Source organism: Bombina bombina, chromosome 2 (assembly GCF_027579735.1).
Source record: "Bombina bombina isolate aBomBom1 chromosome 2, aBomBom1.pri, whole genome shotgun sequence".
Lineage (NCBI taxonomy): Eukaryota > Metazoa > Chordata > Amphibia > Anura > Bombinatoridae > Bombina > Bombina bombina.
Window position 1 is genome coordinate 357,692,144 of NC_069500.1, and position 26,324 is coordinate 357,718,467.

The following is a 26,324-nucleotide window of genomic DNA, read 5'->3' on the forward strand; positions in this document are numbered from 1 at the left end:
CATCCGTGTACTTTAGCTTTGGTATTGGTATCCCATAAGTAATGGATGATCCGTGGACTGGATACACTTAACAAGAGAAAACATAATTTATGCTTACCTGATAAATTTATTTCTCTTGTAGTGTATCCAGTCCACGGCCCGCCCTGTCACTTTAAGGCAGGTAATTTTTCCATTAAACTACAGTCACCACTGCACCCTATGGTTTTCCTTTCTCTGCATGTTTTCGGTCGAATGACTGGTAATGGCAGTTAGGGGAGGAGCTATATAGCAGCTCTGCTGGGTGAATCCTCTTGCACTTCCTGTTGGGGAGGAGTTAATATCCCATAAGTAATGGATGATCCGTGGACTGGATACACTACAAGAGAAATAAATTTATCAGGTAAGCATAAATTATGTTTTAGTTTGCACTGTAGCCTAATTCATTACCCTAAATAGTTTATAAGCATTTCCTACTTACTTGTTTCTTCTTTGCAGTTCAAAATGCCCGCCTGCCCCCTCCCATATTTCGTCATCAAGATCCTAAGGTTGCTCAGTCTCCAGCTCTATATCGGCTACTTCTCGTAAATCCACGCTCCTGATTTTTTGCGCATTGCGTTGCTAACACTAGGGGGAAGGAACTCAAAATACTTTCTCAAGTTCTGACACTTCCACCCGCCTAACAGGGAGAGAGGATCAGCCGGTGCAGGAGCTAATTTGTTATAGCGCAAAGCTGAGTATAAGATGGGCACTGGTGTGTGTGCACTGCTCAGCCGGTGCAGGAGCTAATTTGTTATAGCGCAAAGCTAAGTATAAGATGGGCACTGGTGTGTGTGCTCTGCTCAGCCGGTGCAGGAGCTCATTTGTTATAGCGCAAAGCTGAGTATAAGATGGGCACTGGTGTGTGTGCACTGCTCAGCCGGTGCAGGAGCTCATTTGTTATAGCGCAAAGCTGTGAATAAGATGGGCACTGGTGTGTGTGCACTGCTCAGCCGGTGCAGGAGCTCATTTGTTTTAGCGCAAAGCTGTGAATAAGATGGGCACTGGTGTGTGTGCACTGCTCAGCCGGTGCAGGAGCTCATTTGTTATAGCGCAAAGCTGTGAATAAGATGGGCACTGGTGTGTGTGCACTGCTCAGCCGGTGCAGGAGCTCATTTGTTTTAGCGCAAAGCTGTGAATAAGATGGGCACTGGTGTGTGTGCACTGCTCAGCCGGTGCAGGAGCTCATTTGTTATAGCGCAAAGCTGTGAATAAGATGGGCACTGGTGTGTGTGCACTGCTCAGCCGGTGCAGGAGCTCATTTGTTATAGCGCAAAGCTGTGAATAAGAAAAAAACATAAGTCTGCTTTGTTTTATTTTTGCAGTGGAAGCAATACATTATAGTGCATACATCGTTTGAATGTCTGTTCAGAAAATACAGTATACAATGCAATGAATAATGTTACCGTAAACAATTGCTATCATCACATTTGTTTTGAAACTGTAATAGTTTTATTGTTTATTTTGTATTTTTACACAAAAAAGATATTTCTCTGGTCTAGAAAATGTAAACAGTGTTATGTTTTTTTGTGTTATATGTTTGTTGTTTTATAAAAAAGAAAAAAATTTCTTGTATGGCTCAGTGTTCTTTTGATTATTGAGGGAATAGAGGGAGCATAGAAATCCTTCAGGCAGGGGAGGATTGGTGATGTGTTTTGCAACAAAATAATAAAATAAAGGAACATGACAAACGAAGTACATTAGTAAGCAGCCTTAGCTGAGCCATACAAGAAAACTGTTTCTTTTTTATAAAACAACAAACATATAACACATAAAAACATAACACTGTTTACATTTTCTAGACCAGAGAAATATCTTTTCTTTCATGTAATTAGCAAGAGTCCATGAGCTAGTGACGTATGGGATATACATTCCTACCAGGAGGGGCAAAGTTTCCCAAACCTCAAAATGCCTATAAATACACCCCTCACCACACCCACAAATCGGTTTTACAAACTTTGCCTCCTATGGAGGTGGTGAAGTAAGTTTGTGCTAGATTCTACGTTGATATGCGCTCCGCAGCAGGTTGGAGCCCGGTTTTCCTCTCAGCGTGCAGTGAATGTCAGAGGGATGTGAGGAGAGTATTGCCTATTTGAATTCAATGATCTTCTTCTACGGGGTCTATTTCATAGGTTCTCTGTTATCGGTCGTAGAGATTCATCTCTTACCTCCCTTTTCAGATCGACGATATACTCTTATATATACCATTACCTCTACTGATTCTCGTTTCAGTACTGGTTTGGCTTTCTACTACATGTAGATGAGTGTCCTGGGGTAAGTAAGTCTTATTTTCTGTGACACTCTAAGCTATGGTTGGGCACTTTTATATAAAGTTCTAAATATATGTATTCAAACATTTATTTGCCTTGACTCAGGATGTTCAACGTTCCTTATTTCAGACAGTCAGTTTCATATTTGGGATAATGCATATGAATCAATCATTTTTTTCTTACCTTAAAATTTGACTTTTTTCCTGTGGGCTGTTAGGCTCGCGGGGGCTGAAAATGCTTCATTTTATTGCGTCATTTTTGGCGCTGACTTTTTTGGCGCAAATTTTTTTTTTCTGTTTCCGGCGCCATACGTGTCGCCGGAAGTTGCGTCATTTTTTACGTTTTTTTTGCGCCAAAAGTGTCGGCGTTCCGGATGTGGCGTCATTTTTGGCGCCAAAAGCATTTAGGTGCCAAATAATGTGGGCGTCTTTTTTGGCGCTAAAAAATATGTGCGTCACTATTGTCTCCACATTATTTTAGTCTCATTATTTATTGCTTCTGGTTGCTAGAAGCTTGTTCACTGGCATTTTTTCCCATTCCTGAAACTGTCATTTAAGGAATTTGATCAATTTTGCTTTATATGTTGTTTTTCTATTACATATTGCAAGATGTCCCAGATTGACACTGAGTCAGAAGATACTTCTGGAAAAACGCTGCCTGGTGCTGGATCTACCAAAGTTAAGTGTATTTGTTGTAAACTTGTGGTATCTGTTCCTCCAGCTGTTGTTTGTAATGAATGTCATGACAAACTTGTTAATGCAGATAATATTTCCTTTAGTAATGTTACATTACCTGTTGCGGTTCAGTCAACATCTAATACTCAGAGTGTTCCTGTTAACATAAGAGATTTTGTTTCTAAATCCATTAAGAAGGCTATGTCTGTTATTCCTCCTTCTAGTAAACGTAAAAGGTCTTTTAAAACTTCTCATTTTTCAGATGAATTTTTAAATGAACATCATCATTCTGATTCTGATAGTGGTTCCTCTGGTTCAGAGGATTCTGTCTCAGAGGTTGATGCTGATAAATCTTCATATTTGTTCAAAATGGAATTTATTCGTTCTTTACTTAAAGAGGTCTTAATTGCATTAGAAATAGAGGATTCTGGTCCTCTTGATACTAAATCTAAACGTTTAAATAAGGTTTTTAAATCTCCTGTAGTTATTCCAGAAGTTTTTCCTGTCCCTGATGCTATTTCTGAAGTAATCTCCAGGGAATGGAATAATTTGGGTAATTAATTTACTCCTTCTAAATGTTTTTAAGCAATTATATCCTGTGCCATCTGACAGATTAGAGTTTTGGGACAAAATCCCTAAAGTTGATGGGGCTATCTCTACTCTTGCTAAACGTACTACTATTCCTACGGCAGATAGTACTTCCTTTAAGGATCCTTTAGATAGCAAGATTGAATCCTTTCTAAGAAAAGCTTACTTATGTTCAGGTAATCTTCTTAGACCTGCTATATCTTTAGCGGATGTTGCTGCAGCTTCAACTTTTTGGTTAGAAGCTTTAGCACAACAAGTAACAGATCATAATTCTCATAGCATTATTAATCTTTTTCAACATGCTAATAACTTTATTTGTGATGCTATCTTTGATATCATTAGAGTTGATGTCAGGTATATGTCTCTAGCCATTTTAGCTAGAAGAGCTTTATGGCTTAAAACTTGGAATGCTGATATGTCTTCTAAGTCAACTTTGCTTTCCCTTTCTTTCCAGGGTAATAAATTATTTGGTTCTCAGTTGGATTCTATTATCTCAACTGTTACTGGAGGGAAAGGAACTTTTTTACCACAGGATAAAAAATCTAAAGGTAAATTTAGGTCTAATAATCGTTTTCGTCCCTTTCGTCACAATAAGGAACAAAAGCCTGATCCTTCACCCACAGGAGCGGTATCAGTTTGGAAACCATCTCCAGTCTGGAATAAATCCAAGCCTTTTAGAAAACCAAAGCCAGCTCCCAAGTCCACATGAAGGTGTGGCCCTCATTCCAGCCCAGCTGGTAGGGGGCAGATTACGATTTTTCAAAGAAATATGGATCAATTCAATTCACAATCTTTGGATTCAAAACATTGTTTCAGAAGGGTACAGAATTGGCTTCAAAATAAGGCCTCCTGCAAAGAGATTTTTTCTTTCCCGTGTCCCAGTAAATCCAGTGAAGGCTCAAGCATTTCTGAAATGTGTTTCAGATCTAGAGTTGGCTGGAGTAATTATGTCAGTTCCAGTTCTGGAACAGGGGCTGGGGTTTTATTCAAATCTCTTCATTGTACCAAAGAAGGAGAATTCCTTCAGACCAGTTCTGGATCTAAAAATATTGAATCGTTATGTAAGGATACCAACATTCAAAATGGTAACTATAAGGACTATCCTGCCTTTTGTTCAGCAAGGGCATTATATGTCCACAATAGATTTACAGGATGCATATCTGCATATTCTGATTCATCCAGATCACTATCAGTTTCTGAGATTCTCTTTCCTAGACAAGCATTACCAGTTTGTGGCTTTGCAGTTTGGCCTAGCAACAGCTCCAAGAATTTTTACAAAGGTTCTCGGTGCCCTTCTGTCTGTAATCAGAGAACAGGGTATTGTGGTATTTCCTTATTTGGACGATATCTTGGTACTTGCTCAGTCTTCACATTTAGCAGAATCTCATACGAATCGACTTGTGTTGTTTCTTCAAGATCATGGTTGGAGGATCAATTTACCAAAGAGTTCATTGATTCCTCAAACAAGGGTAACCTTTTTAGGTTTCCAGGTAGATTCAGTGTCCATGACTCTGAATCCATCTCCTGTCTAGTTTCTGCGGTTCATATCCCAGGTATAGACAATTAGGAAGCGGATTATCTCAGTCGCCAAACGTTACATCCGGGCGAATGGTCTCTTCACCTAGAGGTTTTTCTTCAGATTGTTCAAATGTGGGGACTTCCAGAAATAGATCTGATGGCTTCCCATCTAAACAAGAAACTTCCCAGGTATCTGTCCAGATCCAGGGATCCTCAAGCGGAAGCAGTGGATGCATTGTCACTTCCTTGGAAGTATCATCCTGCCTATATCTTTCCGCCTCTAGTTCTTCTTCCAAGAGTAATCTCCAAGATTCTGAAGGAATGCTAGTTTGTTCTGCTGGTGGCTCCAGCATGGCCTCACAGATTTTGGTATGCGGATCTTGTCCGGATGGCCTCTTGCCAACCGTGGACTCTTCCGTTAAGACCAGACCTTCTGTCGCAAGGTCCTTTTTTCCATCAGGATCTCAAATCCTTAAATTTAAAGGTATGGAGATTGAACGCTTGATTCTTAGTCAGAGAGGTTTCTCTGACTCTGTGATTAATACTATGTTACAGGCTCGTAAATCTGTATCTAGGAAGATATATTATAGAGTCTGGAAGACTTACATTTCTTGGTGTCTTTCTCATCACTTTTCCTGGCATTCTTTTAGAATTCCGAGAATTTTACAGTTTCTTCAGGATGGTTTGGATAAAGGTTTGTCTGCAAGTTCCTTGAAAGGACAAATCTCTGCTCTTTCTGTTCTTTTTCATAGAAAGATTGCTAATCTTCCTGATATTCATTGTTTTGTACAAGCTTTGGTTTGTATAAAACCTGTCATTAAGTCAATTTCTCCTCCTTGGAGTTTGAATTTGGTTCTGGGGGCTCTTCAAGCTCCTCCGTTTGAACCTATGCATTCATTAGACATTAAATTACTTTCTTGGAAAGTTTTGTTTCTTTTGGCCATCTCTTCTGCTAGAAGAGTTTCTGAATTATCTGCTCTTTCTTGTGAGTCTCCTTTTCTGATTTTTCATCAGGATAAGGCGGTGTTGCGAACTTCTTTTGAGTTTTTGCCTAAGGTTGTGAATTCCAACAACATTAGTAGAGAAATTGTGGTTCCTTCATTATGTCCCAATCCTAAGAATTCTAAGGAGAGATCATTGCATTATTTGGATGTAGTTAGAGCTTTGAAATATTATGTTGAAGCTACTAAGAATTTCCGAAAGACTTCTAGTCTATTTGTTATCTTTTCCGGTTCTAGGAAAGGTCAGAAGGCCTCTGCCATTTCTTTGGCATCTTGGTTGAAATCTTTAATTCATCATGCTTATGTCGAGTCGGGTAAAGCTCATTCTACTAGGTCAGTTTCTACTTCCTGGGCGTTTAAGAATGAAGCTTCGGTTGATCAGATTTGCAAAGCAGCAACTTGGTCTTCTTTGCATACTTTTACTAAATTCTACCATTTTGATGTGTTTTCTTCTTCTGAAGCAGTTTTTGGTAGAAAAGTACTTCAGGCAGCTGTTTCAGTTTGATTCTTCTGCTTATAATTTCAGTTTTTTTCATTATAAGATTTAAACTTTATTTTGGGTGTGGATTATTTTTCAGCGGAATTGGCTGTCTTTATTTTATCCCTCCCTCTCTAGTGACTCTTGCGTGGAAGATCCACATCTTGGGTAGTCATTATCCCATACGTCACCAGCTAATTCATTTCTTTCATATTAGCAAGAGTCCATGAGGCCCACCCTTTTTTGTGGTGGTTTTGATTTTTTTGATTTTTTTTTGTATAAAGCACAATTATTCCAATTCCTTATTTTTTATGCTTTCGCACTTTTTTCTTATCACCCCACTTCTTGGCTATGCGTTAAACTGAATTGTGGGTGTGGTGAGGGGTGTATTTATAGGTATTTTGAGGTTTGGGAAACTTTGCCCCTCCTGGTAGGAATGTATATCCCATACGTCACTAGCTCATGGACTCTTGCTAATATGAAAGAAATGAATTTATCAGGTAAGTTCTTACATAAATTATGTTTTTTGTGTAAAAATACAAAATAAACAATTTTCTTATACTCAGCTTTGCGCTATAACAAATGAGCTTCTGCACCGGCTGAGCAATGCACACACACCAGTGCCCATCTTATACTCAGCTTTGCGCTATAGCAAATGAGCTCCTGCATCGGCTGAGCAGTGCACAAACACCAGTGCCCATCTTATACTCAACTTTGCGCTATAACAAATGAGCTCCTGCACCGGCTGAGCAGTGCACATCTTATACTCAGCTTTGCACTATAACAAATGAGCTCCTGCACCGGCTGATCCTCTCTCCCTGTTAGGCGGGTGGAAGTGTCAGAACTTGAGAAAGTATTTTGAGTTCCTTCCCCCTAGTGTTAGCAACGCAATGCGCATGCACAAAAAATCAGGAGAGTGGATTTACGAGAAGTAGCCGATATAGAGCTGGAGACTGAGCAACCTTAGGATCTTGATGACGAAATATGGGAGGGGGCAGGCGGGCATTTTGAACTGCAAAGAAGAAAGAAGTAGGAAATGCTTATAAACTATTTAGGGTAATGAATTAGGCTACAGTGCAAACTAAACATCGTTAGCAACTTTATAGGAATTGCATATTTGAAAATTTGGGTTGACTGTCCCTTTAAGACCTGAACAAATATATTTTGAAAGTTATTTTTGAAGGAGTGAAGAAGCCAAGTGCACATTGCAAAGCTGGGACATGAACCCCAAAGTGTTTCTTTCATGATTCAGATAAGAAAAAAAACTATTTTAATGAGTGCTAATGACAGCTCTGAGCCGTCATTAGCACTCAACTACCTTTTATGCAATCTGGGGGCCCCCACCCGCTCCTACGCCGGGGCTTCCCGTTACGTGCGGTGACATCATGCTCGATGACATCACCGCACAACTTTATTTAAAATTGTCAATACAAAGTGTAGGGAAAGGGGGCATGCTGCTTAGAAACCTGTATCTCAGGGATCTAAGCAGCTACAGACCCCCCAAGACACACCATTGGAAAGGTAATCACATAGCTTTTTCAATGGTATAAGTCTTGGGGATCTGGGGGGGGATAAAGTAAAAACACAGATATATATTAAATTCAGCTTAGCACTCAAAGGGTTAAAAAAAGTTTCCAGTTTACTTCTCTTATGTTGTTCTTTGTTGAAGAGATATTTAGATAGGTGGCGTGCTCTTGTCTGGAGCATTACATGACAGGAAATAGTGCTGCCCTCTAGTGCGCTTGCAAAACTGCTGCCATGTAGAGCTGCAGACACGTGCACACTCCTGAGCTTACCTTTCTCCTTTAAATGGTGTGCTATTTAAAACTGCATTGCTTTGCTATAGAAAAGGCTTTAGAGCGCTCATTTTCATGCCAATAATATCTTGTAATGCTTAGAAACCTGGTGCTTTACAATTACCTGCAGACGCACTATATATGCAACATCCCAGAACTGCTGGTACCTCATTGTCTTTGCCACTTCCTCTGACTAATGTGCGATTATTAGCAAACTGTCTGGTTACAGGTGGCTACCAAGGCTGTTAGAGGAGACGCCAACATCCATCTGATCTGTTGATTTCCAATGGACTTGTCAGTCATTTCATCTTTGGTATCAAAGGCACAGCAAACCCCTTGTAATTACATTTCTCTTGTGCTGCTAAAGAACATATCAGACATATTTTATTTTTTAAAACAAATTAACATCCTATTTATCTGCAATTTTTCAATAGCCAAACTCCATCCACCATTTGCTTTATTTGAAGGGGCCATTCTGAGTTTTAGCCAGCAGACTACCAGCCTAACCACGGTCATAACGATAGTATACAATGCATTTATTTGCCATTGTTAGCAGTTAAACCCAATTAGGGACAGATTTATACCGGAGTTTGCCTTGAAAAGTCAGCAGCTGCATCTCAAGTTCTGAGTATTCAAAATTGCTCATTTTTCAGAGCTTAATTACACGAAAAAGGGGCAAAATAAATAATGACATTGCAAATGTGTTTACTAATCCATAACTAAACATTTTATATACAAATCTCAAGGTGTTTACTGTCCTTTTTAAGCTGTGATCATTCATTATTACAATTTATACTCAAAACTCCATAACGTGCAGAAAATTCTATTCTTATCAAATCTTCTGATAAATACTCAGTTTTCCCATAGGGATGTGGTATTTTATTATGCCTCTGTGGTGCCAATTTACCTTTCCCAATTTGATGCTTTAAATTGTGATTTGGAAAATCACAGGAGCCAAGAAATCACATCTCTTAAATTATTTCAGCCTCCAAACATTTGGATGGTTCTGTATGCATACTTTTATGAAATCCTGCCTTTTGCTGAATTCTCCATATTCTGTCTGGCTCTTGTTTAACAGACCCCCTCTATAATAATCCCTTTGTTTATTTGAAACACTAAAGTCAAATTTTAACTTTCATGATTCAGATAGAGCATGCAATTTTAGGAAAGTTTCCACTGTACTTCTTTTATCAAATTTTGCACATTCTTTTTATTAACCCACTTTTTGAGGCACCAGGTTCTAATGAGCATGTGCACATGTTCAGTATATGTATACTAGTCTGTGATTGGCTGATGGTTGTCACATGAAACAGGGGCTGGTAAATGGGGCGTGGGATTTGCTTATTTGAAATTCAGAGTAAGTGTTATTGCATTGTCTTTTTTTATTATGCACTTGTTAATTATGGGATTCTATTGTATTTAGTGGCCCTTTAAAAAGTGCTGCCTTGTCTCATTTATCCAGTATACAACATATAATGCTTAGAGAGTCTGTCGTTTTGCTCTGCTATGTCTATTTTATGCATCAATGTTTGAATTATCAGGATTCTTAAAGAGCTCTTATTTAGTTATTCTTTTACAGTTTAATGTTTGTAAAAAGAGACAGTTTTCAGTCTGCTCATGTTTTTGTTATACAACATACATTTTTTTTATATGTAATTACTTTGTCTTTTGTAGCTTCCTTTCCAGGGCAGACTCAAGCTGTGATAGTGTCTCCTGCACCACTTAAAACAGACACCATGCTGGCTCCCAGGATTACTCAGTCCAATGTGGTTATTGCTCCAGCTGGAATTGCAGGGGTAAGACTAATCATTACTAATGAGTTCTTCAGAGCTACTGCTGCTTAGCAAGAAGAATTAACTACTTTTGTTACTTATTTCACTTTTTTTTTTTTAAAGCATAAATCATGCTCATATCACTATGTTGTGTTGAGTAACTAAGATTATTAGTGCTATGAGTTGCCAAATTATATGGAGTTAAAGGGACAGTCTACACCAGAATTTTTATTGTTTTAAAAGGTAGATAATCCCTTTATTACCCATTCCCCAGTTTTGCATAACCAACACAGTTATAATAATATACTTTTAACCTCTGTGATTATCTTGTATCTAAGCCTCTGCAAACTGCCCCTTTTTCAGTTCTTTTGACAGACTTGCCGTCTAGCCAATCAGTGCCTGCTCCCAGATAACTCCACATGCGCGAGCACAGTGTTATCTGTATGAAATACGTGAACTAACACCCTCTAGTGGTGAAAAACTGTTAAAATGCAATCTGAAAAGAGGTGGGCTTCAAGGTCTAAGAAATTAGCATATGAACCTCCTAGGTTAAGCTTTCAACTAAGAATACCAAGAGAACAAAGCAAAATTGGTGCTAAAAGTAAATTGGAAAATTGTTTAAAATGACATGCTCTATCTGAATCATGAAAGTTTATTTTGGCCTAGACTGCCCCTTTAAACGGACAGTCAACTCCAAAATGTGTATTGTTTAAAAAGATAGATAATCCTTTTATTACCTATTCCACAGTATTGCACAGCCAACATGGTTAGATTAATATACTTTTAACCTCTGTGATTACCTTGTATCTAAGCCTCTTCTGACAGCCCCCTTATCACATGGCTATTTATTATCTATTGACTTGCATTTTAGCCAGTTAGCGTCCTGCACAACTCCAGGAGTGAGCACAATGTTAACTATATATCTCACATGAATTGGCAGTCTCTTGTGAAAAGATCATAAAAAAGCATGTGATAAGAGGATTCTGTAGCGGCTTAGAAACCGGCAGAACGTTAGAGGTTTAAATGTTATAAAGTATATAAATATAACAATGTTGGTTGTGCAAAGCTAGGGAATGGGTAGTAAAGGTTGTGACGGATCTCCGGCTACCCCAACTGAGTAGCTCTGCCAACGGGTCCTTTCAACCCCTGGAATCAGCCAAAGTGATTATAGCAACAGCCCACCCAAATAACCAGCATTTAGGTGAACAAAGAAGAACCTTTTATTGAGGAAAACGCACATCTTTTATACATTAAACTCATCTTGATAAGAGCCATGGCCGTCCCACAATTTTCCCGCCATTCCCACCCCTCCAGACAGGCTGGCGCCATCTCTAGAGTCCATTGTTCCATAGTGTCTAGTGGGTATATGGTGGATGATTCCGGGATGATCCTGGGAGAGCGGCAGCACTTCCAGGGTGTCTTTGGTACAGTCCAAAAAGCAACGTGATCCGTGGCTGGGGACCGGAGTTAGGCGTAGGCAACCGGACACCGGGAAGGCCAGAGGAAATGGGGGTTGTAGGGGATCCGGAACCCTCGATTCCCAATGGAGCTCCCCTCCGGCAATCACCCCATCTCTTGCCCGCCCTAAGGGGAACCAAACCCCAAAATAGCGGAGCTCTAGGACAAAGGGCCACTGGAGCGACCTGGGTCAAAGGACACCGGTAATTTGGGATGCTGCGGCCGACCAGTAGTACCAGGGGTCCGGCTGGCTGAAGGGGAATGTGGCGGTCAGGGACCGGCTCCTCCAAGATGGGATCCCACACACAAGATAAGGGGAACAAAGGGTTTGGGGAATCGCAGTTGCTCTGAGTAGCCCAAAACCACGGAGAATAGGAGGGGTAGAAGTTTAACCCTTGCAGCCCCATATCCGTGACAACTCCCCCCTTCCAGTTTGGCAGACCCGGCTAGATCCAAACACGTGTTGGCCTGGGGCTGTCCGAGGAGCTATGCCACTTCAGTTTGCCGGGAAAGGCAATTAGCATTTCCATTGTTCTTTCCCGGCCGGTACTAAATGTCAAAGTTAAAGGGCTGCAGTGCTAAACTCCACCGCAACAATCTCCCATTATCTCCAGATACTCGGTTAAGCCAGGCGAGAGGGTTGTGATCTGTGAGGACAGTGAAAGGTCTTCCATTCAGGTAGGGCTGTAGCTTCTTCAGAGCCCATACCAAAGCAAGACATTCCTTCTCCACTGCCGCGTAGCCTACCTCTCGTGGCAGCAGTTTATGGCTAATGTAGGCTACGGGGTGGTCATGTTCTGGCTTAGGACTGTTCCTAACCCGAACATGTATGCATCTTTATGGACATAAAAATGTTGAGTTGGATTTAGGAGTGGTCAATACTGGGGCAGAGACCAAGGCAGACTTGAGGCTCTTGAAGGCCTGTTTGCATTCGGGGACCACAGGACTTGTCGGGGTAGGTTTTTACTGGCAAGGTCAGTCAAGGGTTTGGCTAGAGCACTGTAGTTGGGGATGAGGAATGCAAGTACTTGGGCATTTGTCCTGGGGGCCAATTCGCTATGGCCTCGACCTTAGCCGGCTCAAGTCGTTTCCCGCAGCCCACTCGGTGGCCCAGGTACTGGACTTCCGAGCGCCCTATGGTGCACTTGTCGGGTTTCAGGGTTAAGCCGGCGGCTCTAAGGCGATCTACAACTATGCCTAGGTGGACCAAGTGGTCCTCCCAGGTGTCGCTATAGATGGCAAGATCATCTAGTTAGGTACAGGCATAGTCCTGGAGGTCATCTAGGAGGCGGTCTACCATACGCTGGAAGGTAGCTGGGGCATTCTTCATCCCAAACGGCATGACCTTAAACTGGTAGAAGCCGAAGGGGTTGATAAAGGCAGACTTGGGAATCGAGTCGGAGGAAATTTACCAATACCCCTTACAGAGGTTGAGGGTAGTCAGAAAGTGGCCTTGGGTGATCCTGTCTAACAGGTCATCGACCCGGGGCATAGGGTAGGCATCGGTGGTGGTTCTGTCATTGAGATTGCAGTAGTCGACGCAGAACCAAGTAGTCCCGTCTTTCTTGGGCACTAGCACCACCGGGGAGGTCCAGGGACTGTTGGATGGTTCCACAACACCGAGGTCCAACATTCCCTGGAGCTCCCGGTGCATATTGTCTCGCACTGCCCCTGGGACCCTATAAGGGACCTGTTGCAAGGGAGGCTGTCCCGGGGGTTTCTACTTGGTGGGTGGCCACCGTGGTGTACCAGGGAATATTAGAGAACATTTTGCGGCGACGTTCTAGCAGTCGCCGGATCTGCCCTCTCTGTTCTGTTCCTAATCGTTCATCTAGGACAATGTCATCTACCCCCTGGGGAGTATCGTGAGGTTCAGGAAGCTCCGGCATAGGGAGACTCTACGAGTCTTCCACGGCCGGAGTACAAATAGGAGACACGTCCTGTGTCTTGTCTAAACATGCCTTTAGCATGTTCACATGAAAGGTCCTGCGGACCCTGTTATCTGAACATTAGGCCACTAGTTATGTGGTGTCATTCAGCTGTTCTATGACCTGGTAGGGTTCCTGCCAGGAAGCCTGTAGTTTATCGGTTTTGACAAGGGCAGAACTTTTGGCCTACGGTTAAGGTACCAGTACATGCACTTCTGTCGTACCATCATTTCTGTCGACTCTGAGCAGCTTGCAGGTTCTCCCATTCCTTCAGCCTCAAGGAGTCGGAGGACGTACTCCACAATGGAGGGTCCCCCCTCCCCTGTGTCCCCCCTCCCAGTGGCTCTTAACTTAGTCCAGGGGTCCCTGTACCTTCCTTCAATAGACTAGTTCAAAGGGGGAGAATCCGGTGGATTCCTGAGGCACCTCTCTATATGCAAAGAGATGTGGTAAGAATTTCTTCCAGTCCTTGTGAGTGGCCAAGAACGTTTGGAGCAACTGCTTCAGGGTCCCATTGAACCTCTCACATAGGCCATTTGTTTGGGGGTGATATGGAGCGCTGTGCAGGGGCTTGATCCTGGATAGCTTCCATAACTGCCGGGTAATTTCCGCAGTGAACTGGGTTCCCTGATTGGAGATTACTTCCTGGGTGGAAGCCTACCCTGGTGAATATCCGGAGCATAGCGTCAGCCACTGTCTCCTCCTGAATATCAGTCAGAGGGATTGCCTCCAGGTATCCACATCCGTAAGAATGTACTTTCCGGTGGGACTGGGTCTAGCTAGGGGACCCACTATATCTACGGCTACCCTGCTAAAGGGTTAGCCTATAATGGGAAGGGGCTGCAAGGGAGCTTTAGTGTGTTCCCCGGTTTTCCCTACTTTCGGACATACCCTGCACGTTCTACAGTAATCTTTAATGTCAGCTGTCATTCCAGGCCAAAAGAATGTCTGGGTTAGACAATGGTGCATCCTCTTTTGTCCCAGATGCCCCGCTAGGGGAATGTCATGACCAGTTGTTCCCTCTACGGCCAGTTTTGTGAGCAGCCCAGCAGTGAAACGGTTAATAAGGTAACCACACATTGTAGTTTGCTAATTGCTGTAATTAACTGTTTCACTGGGGAAGCCCAGGGTGTTCGGTCAGGGGAAGGGATAGGAGAGGGAACTGACGGGTGGGGAGTAGGGGGAGTCAGGACGGGCCACTGGGGATGGGAAGGAGTCGAAGCGGTTGTCTTACCTGGGTCCCCAGAAGTGGAGCGGTTGGTTGATGTCTGGCCTGTTGGCGTGTGGTCACAGGACAAGTATCCGGGAAGTTATTCCCCACAAAGGCTGATGCAAGGTGGCTGAGGTGGTTCCCCAGTAGGACATTGGCAGCCAACTCTGGCATTATGCCCACCTCTACGGTACGGGAACTGGCACCCCAATTCCCACCCGTGCTGTGGGAATGCGGATCACCGCTCCTCCAGCCGCTCGAACAGTCAGGGTCCTCCCGGTGTGGTGGGAGACGGTGGTCAGGTGAGGCAGGATCAAGGTGACAGTGGCTCCGGTATCTCACAAACCCTGGGCCGCCTGTCCATCCACCCAGACGTCCTGGTAGTGATGTTGTCGGTTGTCTGCGGTTGCGGTGTGTACCTCCTGCACAACTCAACTTCCTCCTCTGGCCAGTCAGCATACTGGGACGAACTGTCTCCATATAGACAGTGAGCGGCGGCTTGATAGCCGAGGGCTGGTGCTCATACCCACTACGATGGTGGCGGGGTTCCTTGGGGCCTGCCCTGGACAGTACCATTGAATGTGGCCGTGCTGTCCACACCTATAACATCCCTTGCTTTTCCGAGACCCGGCTGGGAAAACAGGAGCCGGTCGAATCTGGGGTTGTCTGGAAGCTACTGTAGGGTGAGCTACTAAAGGAGTGAAGTTAGGGGCTCAGAGCGGACTTGATGTCTAGCATCCATGTACTGGTCCGCCAGGAGGGCGGCCTAGTCTGCAGTGTCAGGTCTCCGGTCATAGACCCATTCTTTGACCTCTATCGGGGAGTGATTGTAAAAATGTTCCAGCAAAAAGAGCGGTCACTTCAGCTTCTGTGGTGGCCTTGCAATCGGCGCGCTAAGAGTCCATGGCAGGGGTGAAAATGGCTGGCCCGCTTGCTTCATCAGTCCCCTGAACTTCTGCCGGTGAGCTTCCGGCGTGAGGCCATATCGGGCAAAGATGCGCTCCCTTACTTTGTTATAGTCCCTTTTGTCCCTGACAGGAACAGTGTGAAAATCCTCCAAGGCTCGACCAGACAACTTGCCGAGCAGAATGGAGATTGTTGGCATAGGCGACTCCCTGTAGCCCACACTGCGTCTCAAAGACCTGGATGTAGATATTGATCTCCTCCTCGGTGAAGGCTCGGAAAGCCTCATGCGGCTGGTGGGTTAGACCAATGGAGAGCCAGTTGCCACTGAACATCTCTCTGGAAGTCGACATCGTAGTCTCTTGGGTCGAGGCTCTACTGGGTCGCTCGCTGTCCTGGTCACTATCAGACCCACCGGTCAGTTTGTTAGCCCAGTCATCCTCCATCAGTTCAACTGCGATTACCGCCTTGGTCTTGTGACCAGCACTTTTCCCTCTGGCCTCCAGCAAGGTCCATAATTCTAATACAGCTCCATCCGAAGACGTCTTCAGGTGGTGGTTTGGACGTTGTAGGAAGATGGAAGCATCCCACTGCTGCCACCAATGTGACAGATCTCCGGCTACCCCGACTGGGTAGCTCTGCCAACGGGTCCTTCCAACCCCTGGAACCAGCCACTATGTAGCGGAGAAGCGATTATAGCAAGAGCCCACCCAAATAACTAGACATACCAGCATTTAGGTGAACAAAGAAGAATTTTTTATTGAGGAAAACACACATCTTTTATACACAACTCATCTTGATAATGGCCCTTGCCATCCCACAATTTTCCCGCCATTCCCGTCCCTCCAGACAGGCTGGTTCCATCCCTAGAGTCCCTTGTTCTATAGTGTCCAGTGGTATATGGTGGATGATTTCGGGGTGATCCCGGGGGACCGGCAGCACTTCCAGGGTGTCGCCGGAAAGCTCTCTTAAAAGCTACAGTCCAAAAAGCGGCGTGATCCGTGGCTGGGGACCGGAGTTAGGCATAGGCAACCAGACACCGGAAAGGCCAGGGGAAATGGGGGTTGTAGGGGATCCAGAACCCCCGGTTCCCAATGGAGCTTCTCGAACCAAACCCCAAAAGAGAGGAGCTCTGGGACAAAGGGCCACTGGAGTGAAGTGGGTCAAAGAACATCGGTAATTCCAGGGGTCCAGACAGCTGAAGGGGAATGTGGCGGTCAGGGACCGGCTCCTCCAAAATGGGATCCCACACACAAGACAAGGGGAAAATATGGTCTGGGCAATCGCGGTTGCTCTGAGGAGCCCAAAACCACGGAGAACAAGAGGGGGTAGGCTATAGGAGGGGTAGGAATTTAACCCTTGCAGCCCTGTATCTGTGACAAAGGTGTTATCTATATTTTAAAAATATAAACAATTTTGGTTTAGACTGTATCCCTTTAAAGAACTTTGCAATATACTTTCATTATTTATTTTATCCCCCATTCCTGTAATTGTAAATTGTTGGTACACTGAATTTCTATAAAGTAATGGATGCTGCCGTATTTTTTTCAATTACTCGCTAAGAACAATTCTGAACCATAGACAATAAGAGTGTCCAATAAGGCTGTGTGGAACATAGGGTTATCTAGCAGGATTTCCTTACAGCCTTGTTTGCACAACATTATTATATTGCCTCATTTATATCTGTCCCTTATTGTTTTTAGCAGAAGACAAAGATAAATAGAAAATTATCTGAAACATGGTGGCACCTATTACTTTATAGAAAACTAAACTTTTACACTTGACATGACATGAATCTTTTATATGTTTGGCTCCAATCTGTAGGTGTCTGCAGTAGCAGAGTTCCATGGCAGTATTCTTGTGGGACCAGCTCCACAACCTCAGGGCAACCAGAAGTCTAAACCTGCAGGTCCTCACATTTTCCCCAGCCCTTCAACTGAAGCTTTGGTGAAGAGAGAGGGTGTGCCATCCCAGTCCAGTAACATACCTTCTCCTTCTTCCTGTGAGTTGTTGGGGTGTAATTATTTATTAATCGGTTTTGTTACACAACTTAATTTCTACACATTAAAAACATAAGCTTAAAGTGATTGTAAAGTTTAATGAATATGTTCCCTGTATCTAAAACTATTCTTAAAAACAGGGGCACTTTCATTAAACTTTACAATGATTTTTTTTTAAAAATACTTACCTTTCTTTATGGAAAGCAGACTGGCGATCCTCCAACCGCAGCTCCTGCTGTAGTTAGCACAGCGATGACAAATCCAGCTTCCTCCAATCGTTGCATGCCCCCTTTGGCGTCCAGCTCGTGAGGCATGCAACAATTGGAGGAAGCCGGATTTGTCATCGATCTGCGAACTACAGCAGGTGCAGCGGGTGGAGGATTGCCGGTCTGCTTTCTATAAAGAAAGTTAAGTTTTTTTTTAAAAAATGCTTCATTGTAAATTTTAAAGGGACAGTCAACACCAGATTTTTTGTTGTTTAAAAAGATAGATAATCCCTTTTTCCTTCTTAATACAAGGAGAGTCCACGGCTTCATTCCTTACTGTTGGGAAATACTGAACCTGGCCACCAGAAGGAGGATAAGACACCCCAGCCAAAGGCTTAAATATCTCTCCCACTTCCCCTATCCCCCAGTCATTCTTTGCCTTTCGTCACAGGAGGATGGCAGAGAAATGTCAGAAGATTTTGGAGTTTTTCCTCAGGAGGGATATATGTCTTTCGTTATGGAACTGGAGTTTTAAGTAGTCTTGTCAGCCTCTCAGTGAGAGCATTGACAGAAGTTAGTCTGGAGATGCAGGGAGAGTCTTTCTGCTAACCCATCCAGACTGCCTGCTAACAGCTCCGTAAGCAAACAGTGTTGACGAGTTTCACTGTCTGCTTTATTTACTCAAGTCCATGTCAGGAGAGATGCTACAAGACTGTCACACTTGAGAGGCTGTGTTTCTGTTCCACAGCACGGATTTTGGTAAAATCGTTTACATTTTTACTTATGTTGAAATTGCTGAAGACTGGGTCACAGTGTGAATCATTTTATCTTTTATAGAATCATGGGTTAATATCTCCTGAGGGAGGTTATTGAACAGTGGGGATTAATCAAATGTGTTACTTTTTTTACTATAATGTGTTATAATTAATATTATGCTGCCTTTATGTGAGATTTATTTTTTGGGCTCATAGACTGTTGTTATGCAGTAACAGAACATACAGGTGTTTTACTTTCACTTTGAACGCTGCGCAGCTTGATAGCATTGGCACGCTTTTTCTCATAGCAGGGGCAGTCCTGCATTGTGCACCATGTGCCCGGTGTGTTTTTTCAATTTCCTTGCCGTGCTAACTGTCGGAGAGGTTGCTTCTTCTCTGGGTGCCTGGGTCTAGGAGGTGGTGAGTGCCCCAGTCATGGGGGTGTTTAGGTGCCGTTTTTGAGAAAAATAAAAAGTTTTATTTGTATACTACTGTTGGCTCAAGCTATGGAGGATCCTGATATGCTTGAGGGTACTCCCTCTATTCCTAATAGAAATACCTGTCTATATTGTGAGGAGGCCTTGGTGTGCCCGCCCTCTCAACTGTGTTTCATATGCATCAACAAGGTTATTTGGTCTAAGAAGGATAACCCCTTTAGTACAACTGAGCCGTCCACCTCTGAGGACTCGCTGTCCCGTGAGGTGCATACCCATCAATCATCTCCATTGTCTCATGCAGCTTCCCATAGCACGCCTGATCCTCCATCTGGAGGGAGCCTTTTACCATCAGACTTTACCACGCAGTTAAAGATGGTGGTATCTGAGGCCCTTAGTGCTTTACCTCGCCCTGCTAAGCATAAGCGAAAGGTTAAACATAGCTCTCCGGTCCAGGGGACATCCAGTGATCTACTTGATTTGTCTGCCTTTCAGGTATCCCAAGATGGGTCACACTCTGATTCTTCAGTGGGTGAAATTTCTGAATTGGAGTCTGCTACCTCTAAGACTCCGGCTGCGGAGGAGCCAGCCTTTAAATTTAAAATTAAACACTTGAGTTTTCTTCTAATGGAGGTTCTGTCTACATTAGAGGTTCCAGAGGCCAAGTTGCCTGATGAACCTTTGATCCCTAAATTAGACAGAGTGTACGAGGACAGGGTAGCGCCGCTAACTTCTCCTGTACCCGTAAAATGGCGAATATTATTAAAAATGAATGGGATAGAATTGGATTTTCCTTTTCTCCTTTGTCTGCCTTTAAAAAATTGTTCCCGGACTCTCAGCTAGAGTTGTGGGGTTCCGTCCCTAAGGTGGATGGTGCTATCTTCATGCTAGCTAAGCGTACTACTATCCCTCTTGAGGATAGCTCGTCTTTCAGAGAGCCGATGGATAAGAAAATGGAAACTTTTCTCAGGAAACTGTTTCAGCATACGTGATATTTATTTCAACTGGCAGCGGCTGTTGCCTCGGTTGCTGGAGCCGCAGCCTACTGGTGCAACTCCTTAGCGAAATTGATCAAGGTGGAGGGTCCCCTCGACGTTATCCAGGAAAGAATTAAGGCTTTGAGAATTGCTAATTATTTTATATGTGATGCAAACATGCATATTATTTTCCTGAATGCTAATATCTCTGGTTTCTCAGTGCAGATGCGTCGGGTGCTCTGGCTGAAGTCCTGGTCTGCGGACATGACTTCTAAGTCTAGACTACTTTCCCTCCCTTTTACCCTCCCTTTTAAGAGAAACATTTTTATTTGTTCCAGGCCTGGACTCCATTATCTCCACGGTTACATGGGGCAAGGGTGCCTTCCTACTGTAGGATAAAAAGAACAAATCTAGGGGACAAGGATCTAATTTTCATTCCTTTCGTTCTGAGAAGTCCCAACGTCAGCAGTCCTCCTCTAAGCCCGAGCAAACCAAGAGCACTTGGAAGCTGGCTCAATCCTGGAATAAATCTAAACATAACAAGTAGACTGCCCAGAATAAGTCAGCATTAAGGGGCGGCCCCCGCTCCAAAGCTGGATCGTGTAGGGGCAGACTGTCGCTATTTTCAGACGCTTGGTCCAGGGACGTACAGAGCCCGTGGGTCCTGGAGGTCATAGTTTAGGGATATATGTTTCAAATCTCATCCACTCAAGGGCAGATTTATCCTCTCAAGCCTGTCTTTAAAACCAGAAAAGAGGGAAGTCTTTCTGGGGTGCGTGCAGGATCTGTCCTCCTTAGGGGTCATTGTCCCGGTTTTTATTGCAGAAAGAGGTTTGGGATACTACTTAAATCTGTTTGTGGTCCCAAAGGAGGGGGGAACTTTCCTCCCAATTCTGGACCTAAAGTGCTTAAACAAGTTTCTAAATGTCCCGTCTTTCAAGATGGAGACAATAAGGTCCATTCTTCCTCTAGTTCAGGAAGGACAGTTCATGATCACTATAGATCTGAAGGATGCAGAAATGAATGATAAAGAAAGAAGGCGCCACCATAGTGCACAATCAGATGTGTAAAACACGCCAGTTAAAAAAGTAAGACCGTACTTACAAGCTGTAAGACACTTGAGAAGTGTCACAAACGCCTTCTGGACTATTAATCGAGTCGTCCAGCTAACTCCCACTGGTAAATCTCAGAAGTCCTCTGATGTCCTCTGGAGTGTGAGGGTCGTGATGGCAGACAAAAACCAGCATCCAGCAATGGCAATTACCACAGAGCCGGCTTAAACCTATACTATCCACTATAGGTGTAGATACAATGTATCAGATGGATAGATAGAATGAATAAATAAAAGATACTTCGTGGCAAAAGTCTTGTGAAAGCATACAGACTTTATTTGGGGTACATAAGCAACGTTTCTCGGTGCACCTGAGAAAACGGTCAGGAGAGACCGAGAAACGTTGTGCTTATGTACCCCAAATAAAGTCTGTATGCTTTCACAAGACTTTTGCCACGAAGTATCTTTTATTTATTCATTCTATCTATCCATCTGATACATTGTATCTACACCTATAGTGGATAGTATAGGTTTAAGCCGGCTCTGTGGTAATTGCCATTGCTGGATGCTGGTTTTTGTCTGCCATCACGACCCTCACACTCCAGAGGACATCAGAGGACTTCTGAGATTTACCAGTGGGAGTTAGCTGGACGACTCGATTAATAGTCCAGAAGGCGTTTGTGACACTTCTCAAGTGTCTTACAGCTTGTAAGTACGGTCTTACTTTTTTAACTGGCGTGTTTTACACATCTGATTGTGCACTATGGTGGCGCCTTCTTTCTTTATCATTCATTTCTGCAGAACATAACATCTTGGGACACCAACAAGAAATTCGAAGAAGCAGCTTGCCACCCGCTCCAGATTTCTGGATTTGGAATTGGACTAGATGAACTGTCCATTATAACGATCCCATCACTTGCATCTATGGTTTGATTGAACTGAGTTTACAACCACATTGTTTTTTCATTTGTATTTACATGTACAAGCGTTTTTACTTTTGATGCACTATATGTTCATAGATTTTCTATATATAGGTATTTGGCGCACTGATTTTTTTATATAGATCTGAAGGATGCCTACCTTCACGTTCCAATCCACAGGGACCACTTCCAGTTCCTAAGGTTTGCGTCCTGGATCAGCACTTCCAGTTCATTGCACTTCCGTTTGGTCTAGCTACGGCCCCAAGAATCTTCACAAAGGTTCTGGGAGCTCTCCTGGCTGTCGCCAGAACCCAAGGTATAGCAGTAGCTCTCTACTTGGATGACATTCTGGTTCAAGCGCCGTCCTTTCGTCTAACAGAGGACCATTCGGTTTCTCTTCTCTCTCTCTTCTTCGATCACATGGATGGAAGATAAACTTAGAGAAGAGTTCTCTCAGGCCTCCTTAAGGCCATCTGTGGCTCGGTCTATGGAGGTTATTGGTCTCATGGTGTCCAGCATGGACATAATTCCTTTTGCCAGGTTCCGTCTCAGACCGCTACAGCTGTGCATGCTGAGGCAGTGGAACGGCAATCATTCGGATCTGTCTCAACAGATTTCCCTGGACAACCGGTCGAGAGAATCACTTTCTTGGTGGCTCTGTCCAGATTATCTGTCCCGAGGGACATTCTTTCTCAGACCATCCTGAGAGATTGTGACTACGGACGCGAGCCTCTCAGGATGGGGAGCTGTTTGGGGTGTCAAGAAGGCAATAGGGCCTTTGGTCACAGGAGGAACGCTCCCTCCCGATAAACATTTTGGAGCTTTGAGCAATCTACAATGCTCCTGAAGGCTTGGCCTCTTCTGGGTTTGTCCCAGTTTATCAGATTCCAATCAGACAATATAACCTTGGTGGCTTACATCAACCATCAGGGTGGAACGAGAAGCTCCCTAGCGATGAGGGAAGTATCTCGGATTCTGGAGTGGGCGCAGGCCCACAGATGTTCGCTGTCAGCGATCCACATTCCATGTGTGGACAACTGGGAAGCTGACTTTCTCAGCAGGCGATCCTTTCATCGGGGGAATGGTCTCTCCATCCCAAAGTGTTTGCAGAGATATGCTTCAGGTGGGGGACGCCGGAGAAAGATCTCATGGCGTCTCGTCTCGGTACCAAACTACCCATATATGGGTCGAGGTCCAGGGATCCTCAGGCGAAGCTAATAGATGCATTAGCGGTGCCTTGGAGGTTCAATCTAATCTACCTTTTTCCACCTTTACCACTCCTTCCTCGAGTAGTGGCCAACATAATGCAGGAGCAAGCGTCCGTAATGCTGATTGCTTCATCTTGGCCGCAAAGGACGTGGGTCGCGTACCTAGTGAGGATGTCATCTTCTCCTCCATGGAGGTTACCTTGTCGCAGGGATCTGCTGGAACAGGGTCCTTTTTGTTCATCAAACTCTAGATTCTCTGAGGCTGACTGCATGGGGATTGAATGCTTAGTCCTAGCCAAGAGCGGGTTTTCTGAGAGAGTTATTGATACTCTTATTCAAGCTCGTAAGCCGGTTACTCGTCACATCTATCGTAAGGTGTGGAGAAAATACTTGTTCTGGTGTGAAGAGCGTGGATTTCCTTGGCATAAGGTTAACGATGCCAGGATGGTCTGGAGAAGTGTCTTTCGGCCAGTTCCCTGAGGGGACAGATTTCGGCCTTGTCTGTTTTACTGCACAAGGGGCTCTCCGAGCTTCCAGATGTTCAGTGCTTTGTTAAGGCTCTAAATAGAAACTGTGTTCAGATCTTCGGCTCCCCCTTGGAGTCTGAATCTGGTTCTTAAGGTTTTGCAACGGACTCAGTTTGAGCCTATGCATGAAATTGATATTAAGTTGTTGTCCTGGAAATTTCTCTTTCTACTGGCTATTACTTTGGCGTGCAGAGTATCTGAGATTGCCGCCTTGCAATGTGAGCCTCCTTATCTTATCAGATAATTTAATTTCCTTCTGTACAAGGAGAGTCCACGGCCCCCGCCCATGTTCTCCAATGGGCAGCCCCCTAAATTAGAATTTTCTTCTGGCACCTTTTATACCCTGATATTTCACCTACTGTTCCTTATTCCCTTGGCAGAATGACTGGGGGATGGGGGAAGTGGGAGAGGTATTTAAGCCTTTGGCTAGGGTGTCTTTGCCTTCTGCATATACAATCGTGTTCAATCATGTGATGACGTCACCGCTCACTATCTACAGCGGTCCCCGGCATCCCGCTCTGTCTGATCGCCTGCATCAAACCAGATGATCCCTTAAGTTAAAGAGACAGCCCACCCTTATAGAAATACAGTGACTAACTTCTAAATACTACTTAAAGAAACAATGCTGTACATACACACAGGGGCTAAAGTTTACTGACAACTTCAAATCTCAAGGAATATGGTATAGACCCATGTCAGTGTCACAGACCCAGGACAGCAAACATCATGTCCAGGATTCCTATTGGGCCATACTTTTAACTAAGCTAGCTCAGTTAATTCATATAAATAGACTGAGATCTAGCATTGTATTAAGTCCCTTTGGGACTACAGTGTCCAATCGATTAATCCATTGGTTCTCAGTTTGGAGCAGCTTCTTGTGTCTATCCCCTCCTCTTTTTATTGGAGGTATGTAATGTATCAGCATTGTTTGTATACTGGCTGATGTGTTTCTATCTTTTTAAACAGTAACAATTTCAGTGTTGACTGTCCCTTTTAAGAAGAGTTCAGAAATCAATATTTTGTGAAATAACCTTGATTTTCAATCACAGCTGTCATGCGTCTTGACATGCTCTCCACAAGTCTTCCACATTGCTGTTGGGTGACTTCATGCCACTCCTGGCACAAAAATTCAAGCAGTTCGGCTTTGTTTGTTGGCTTGTGACCATCCATCTTCCTCTTGATCACATTCCAAAAGGTTTTCGATGGGTATCAGGTCTGGAGATTGGGCTGGCCATGACGGGCTCTTTATCTGGTGGTCCTCCATCCACACCTTGATTGACCTGGCTGTGAGGCATGGAGCATTGTCCTTCTGGAATAACCTTGTACTTGGCTTGATTCATGGGTTCTTCACAAAGATATATGTGAGAGGTGCAGGAGCAGTAACATTTTGTGCTATCCTTTGAAAACCACAAGCAGTAGCTGACTTTTGGTAAAACATAGAACTGTTTTTTTACGGACGACACCTATGTCGTGGTGGAATAAGGCAAAGAGCGGAATGTAATTGGGGGGGGCACGGAGGTCGAAATCACTCAGACTGTGTTGTGTTTGTTGTCTTGATCGGTAACTTGTGTTTAACACAGGAGTAACAAAATGCAAATTGAAACGTGTGAAGCTCACTTTTGTTTGAGTAGCATTAGCTCTTGAGAGCTGTGTGTGAACCCCCCTCCCCCAAATTAAAACTATAAATAATAATTACAGTTTTCTTTAGGGGAAAAATAACGTAACATCTATTATAGGGGGGCACTGTCTTGTAAATTTTGTCAGAGGGGAGGCCTACTGCCTAAGACTTAGAAAACTCCTGATTTAAAGGGATAGAAAGGTCAAAATTTAAATGTGCATTTCAGTTTAAAATGGCATTTTGCAATATACTGTACTTTAATTCGCAAAAAATGCTTCTTTTATGTAAGCTCTGATTTTCAGAGGCACACGCACAAATGCTGTGTGTCTTGTGCACCACCATATAAACAACACACCTTTTCAGAAAGTCTGCAGTAGCTCGACACAAATAAGTCTATACTGACACACTAACGCCTGCTTTCTGAGCAGGCATGGAGTTTAAACAGAACTTTTACTAGAAGCATTATGGTAATGGAAGTATATTACAACAATTATTGTATTTATGCACCCATGTACTTTTCCATTTTTACCTTTTCTATCTCTTTAAAGCAATATTTATTATTAAAAATGTGAATTACTGCTTTCCATGTGTAGATATTATTGTGTGTAATAGACTGTGTTGGTCCGGAATACACAAGCTAGCAAGTCCTTTAATGATGAGATTTTTTTTTAATTATTAATTTTTTTTTTATTATTTTTTTTTTGTACCTCAATACACTTTTTTTTTTTTTTTTTTTTTTTGTAGGATTATGATTCTCTCTCTTCCATTCCTAGAGTAAACAAACTCCAGAATGCTATGATAGAATTTACTTATGTTTATGTATATATACATTATTATTTTTTTTTGTGCTGTCCTGATTTATTACCATTTTTTCTCTCAAAGGCAGAGATTGCCAGAATTCAGTTCAAGGATCCCCATGTGCATCTGAACACAGCCTCAGCCCCCCACATAGCTCAGGAAAAAACACAGCAGGCTCTCGTAACGTCACTTTAAAGGTACGAAAAAACATGAAAACGG

General features: G+C 43.5%; 1 protein-coding gene across 1 annotated transcript in view; it reads left to right on the forward strand.

Annotated features, from left to right (window-relative positions):
• Positions 1-26,324, forward strand: part of MLXIP (MLX interacting protein) — a 254,388-nt gene that overhangs the window by 181,472 nt on the left and 46,592 nt on the right. The window contains exons 10-12 of the mRNA XM_053701754.1: positions 10,015-10,136; positions 17,436-17,613; positions 26,190-26,302. Coding sequence (XP_053557729.1) covers positions 10,015-10,136; positions 17,436-17,613; positions 26,190-26,302 — 413 coding nt within the window. The remainder of the gene's footprint in view (positions 1-10,014; positions 10,137-17,435; positions 17,614-26,189; positions 26,303-26,324) is intronic.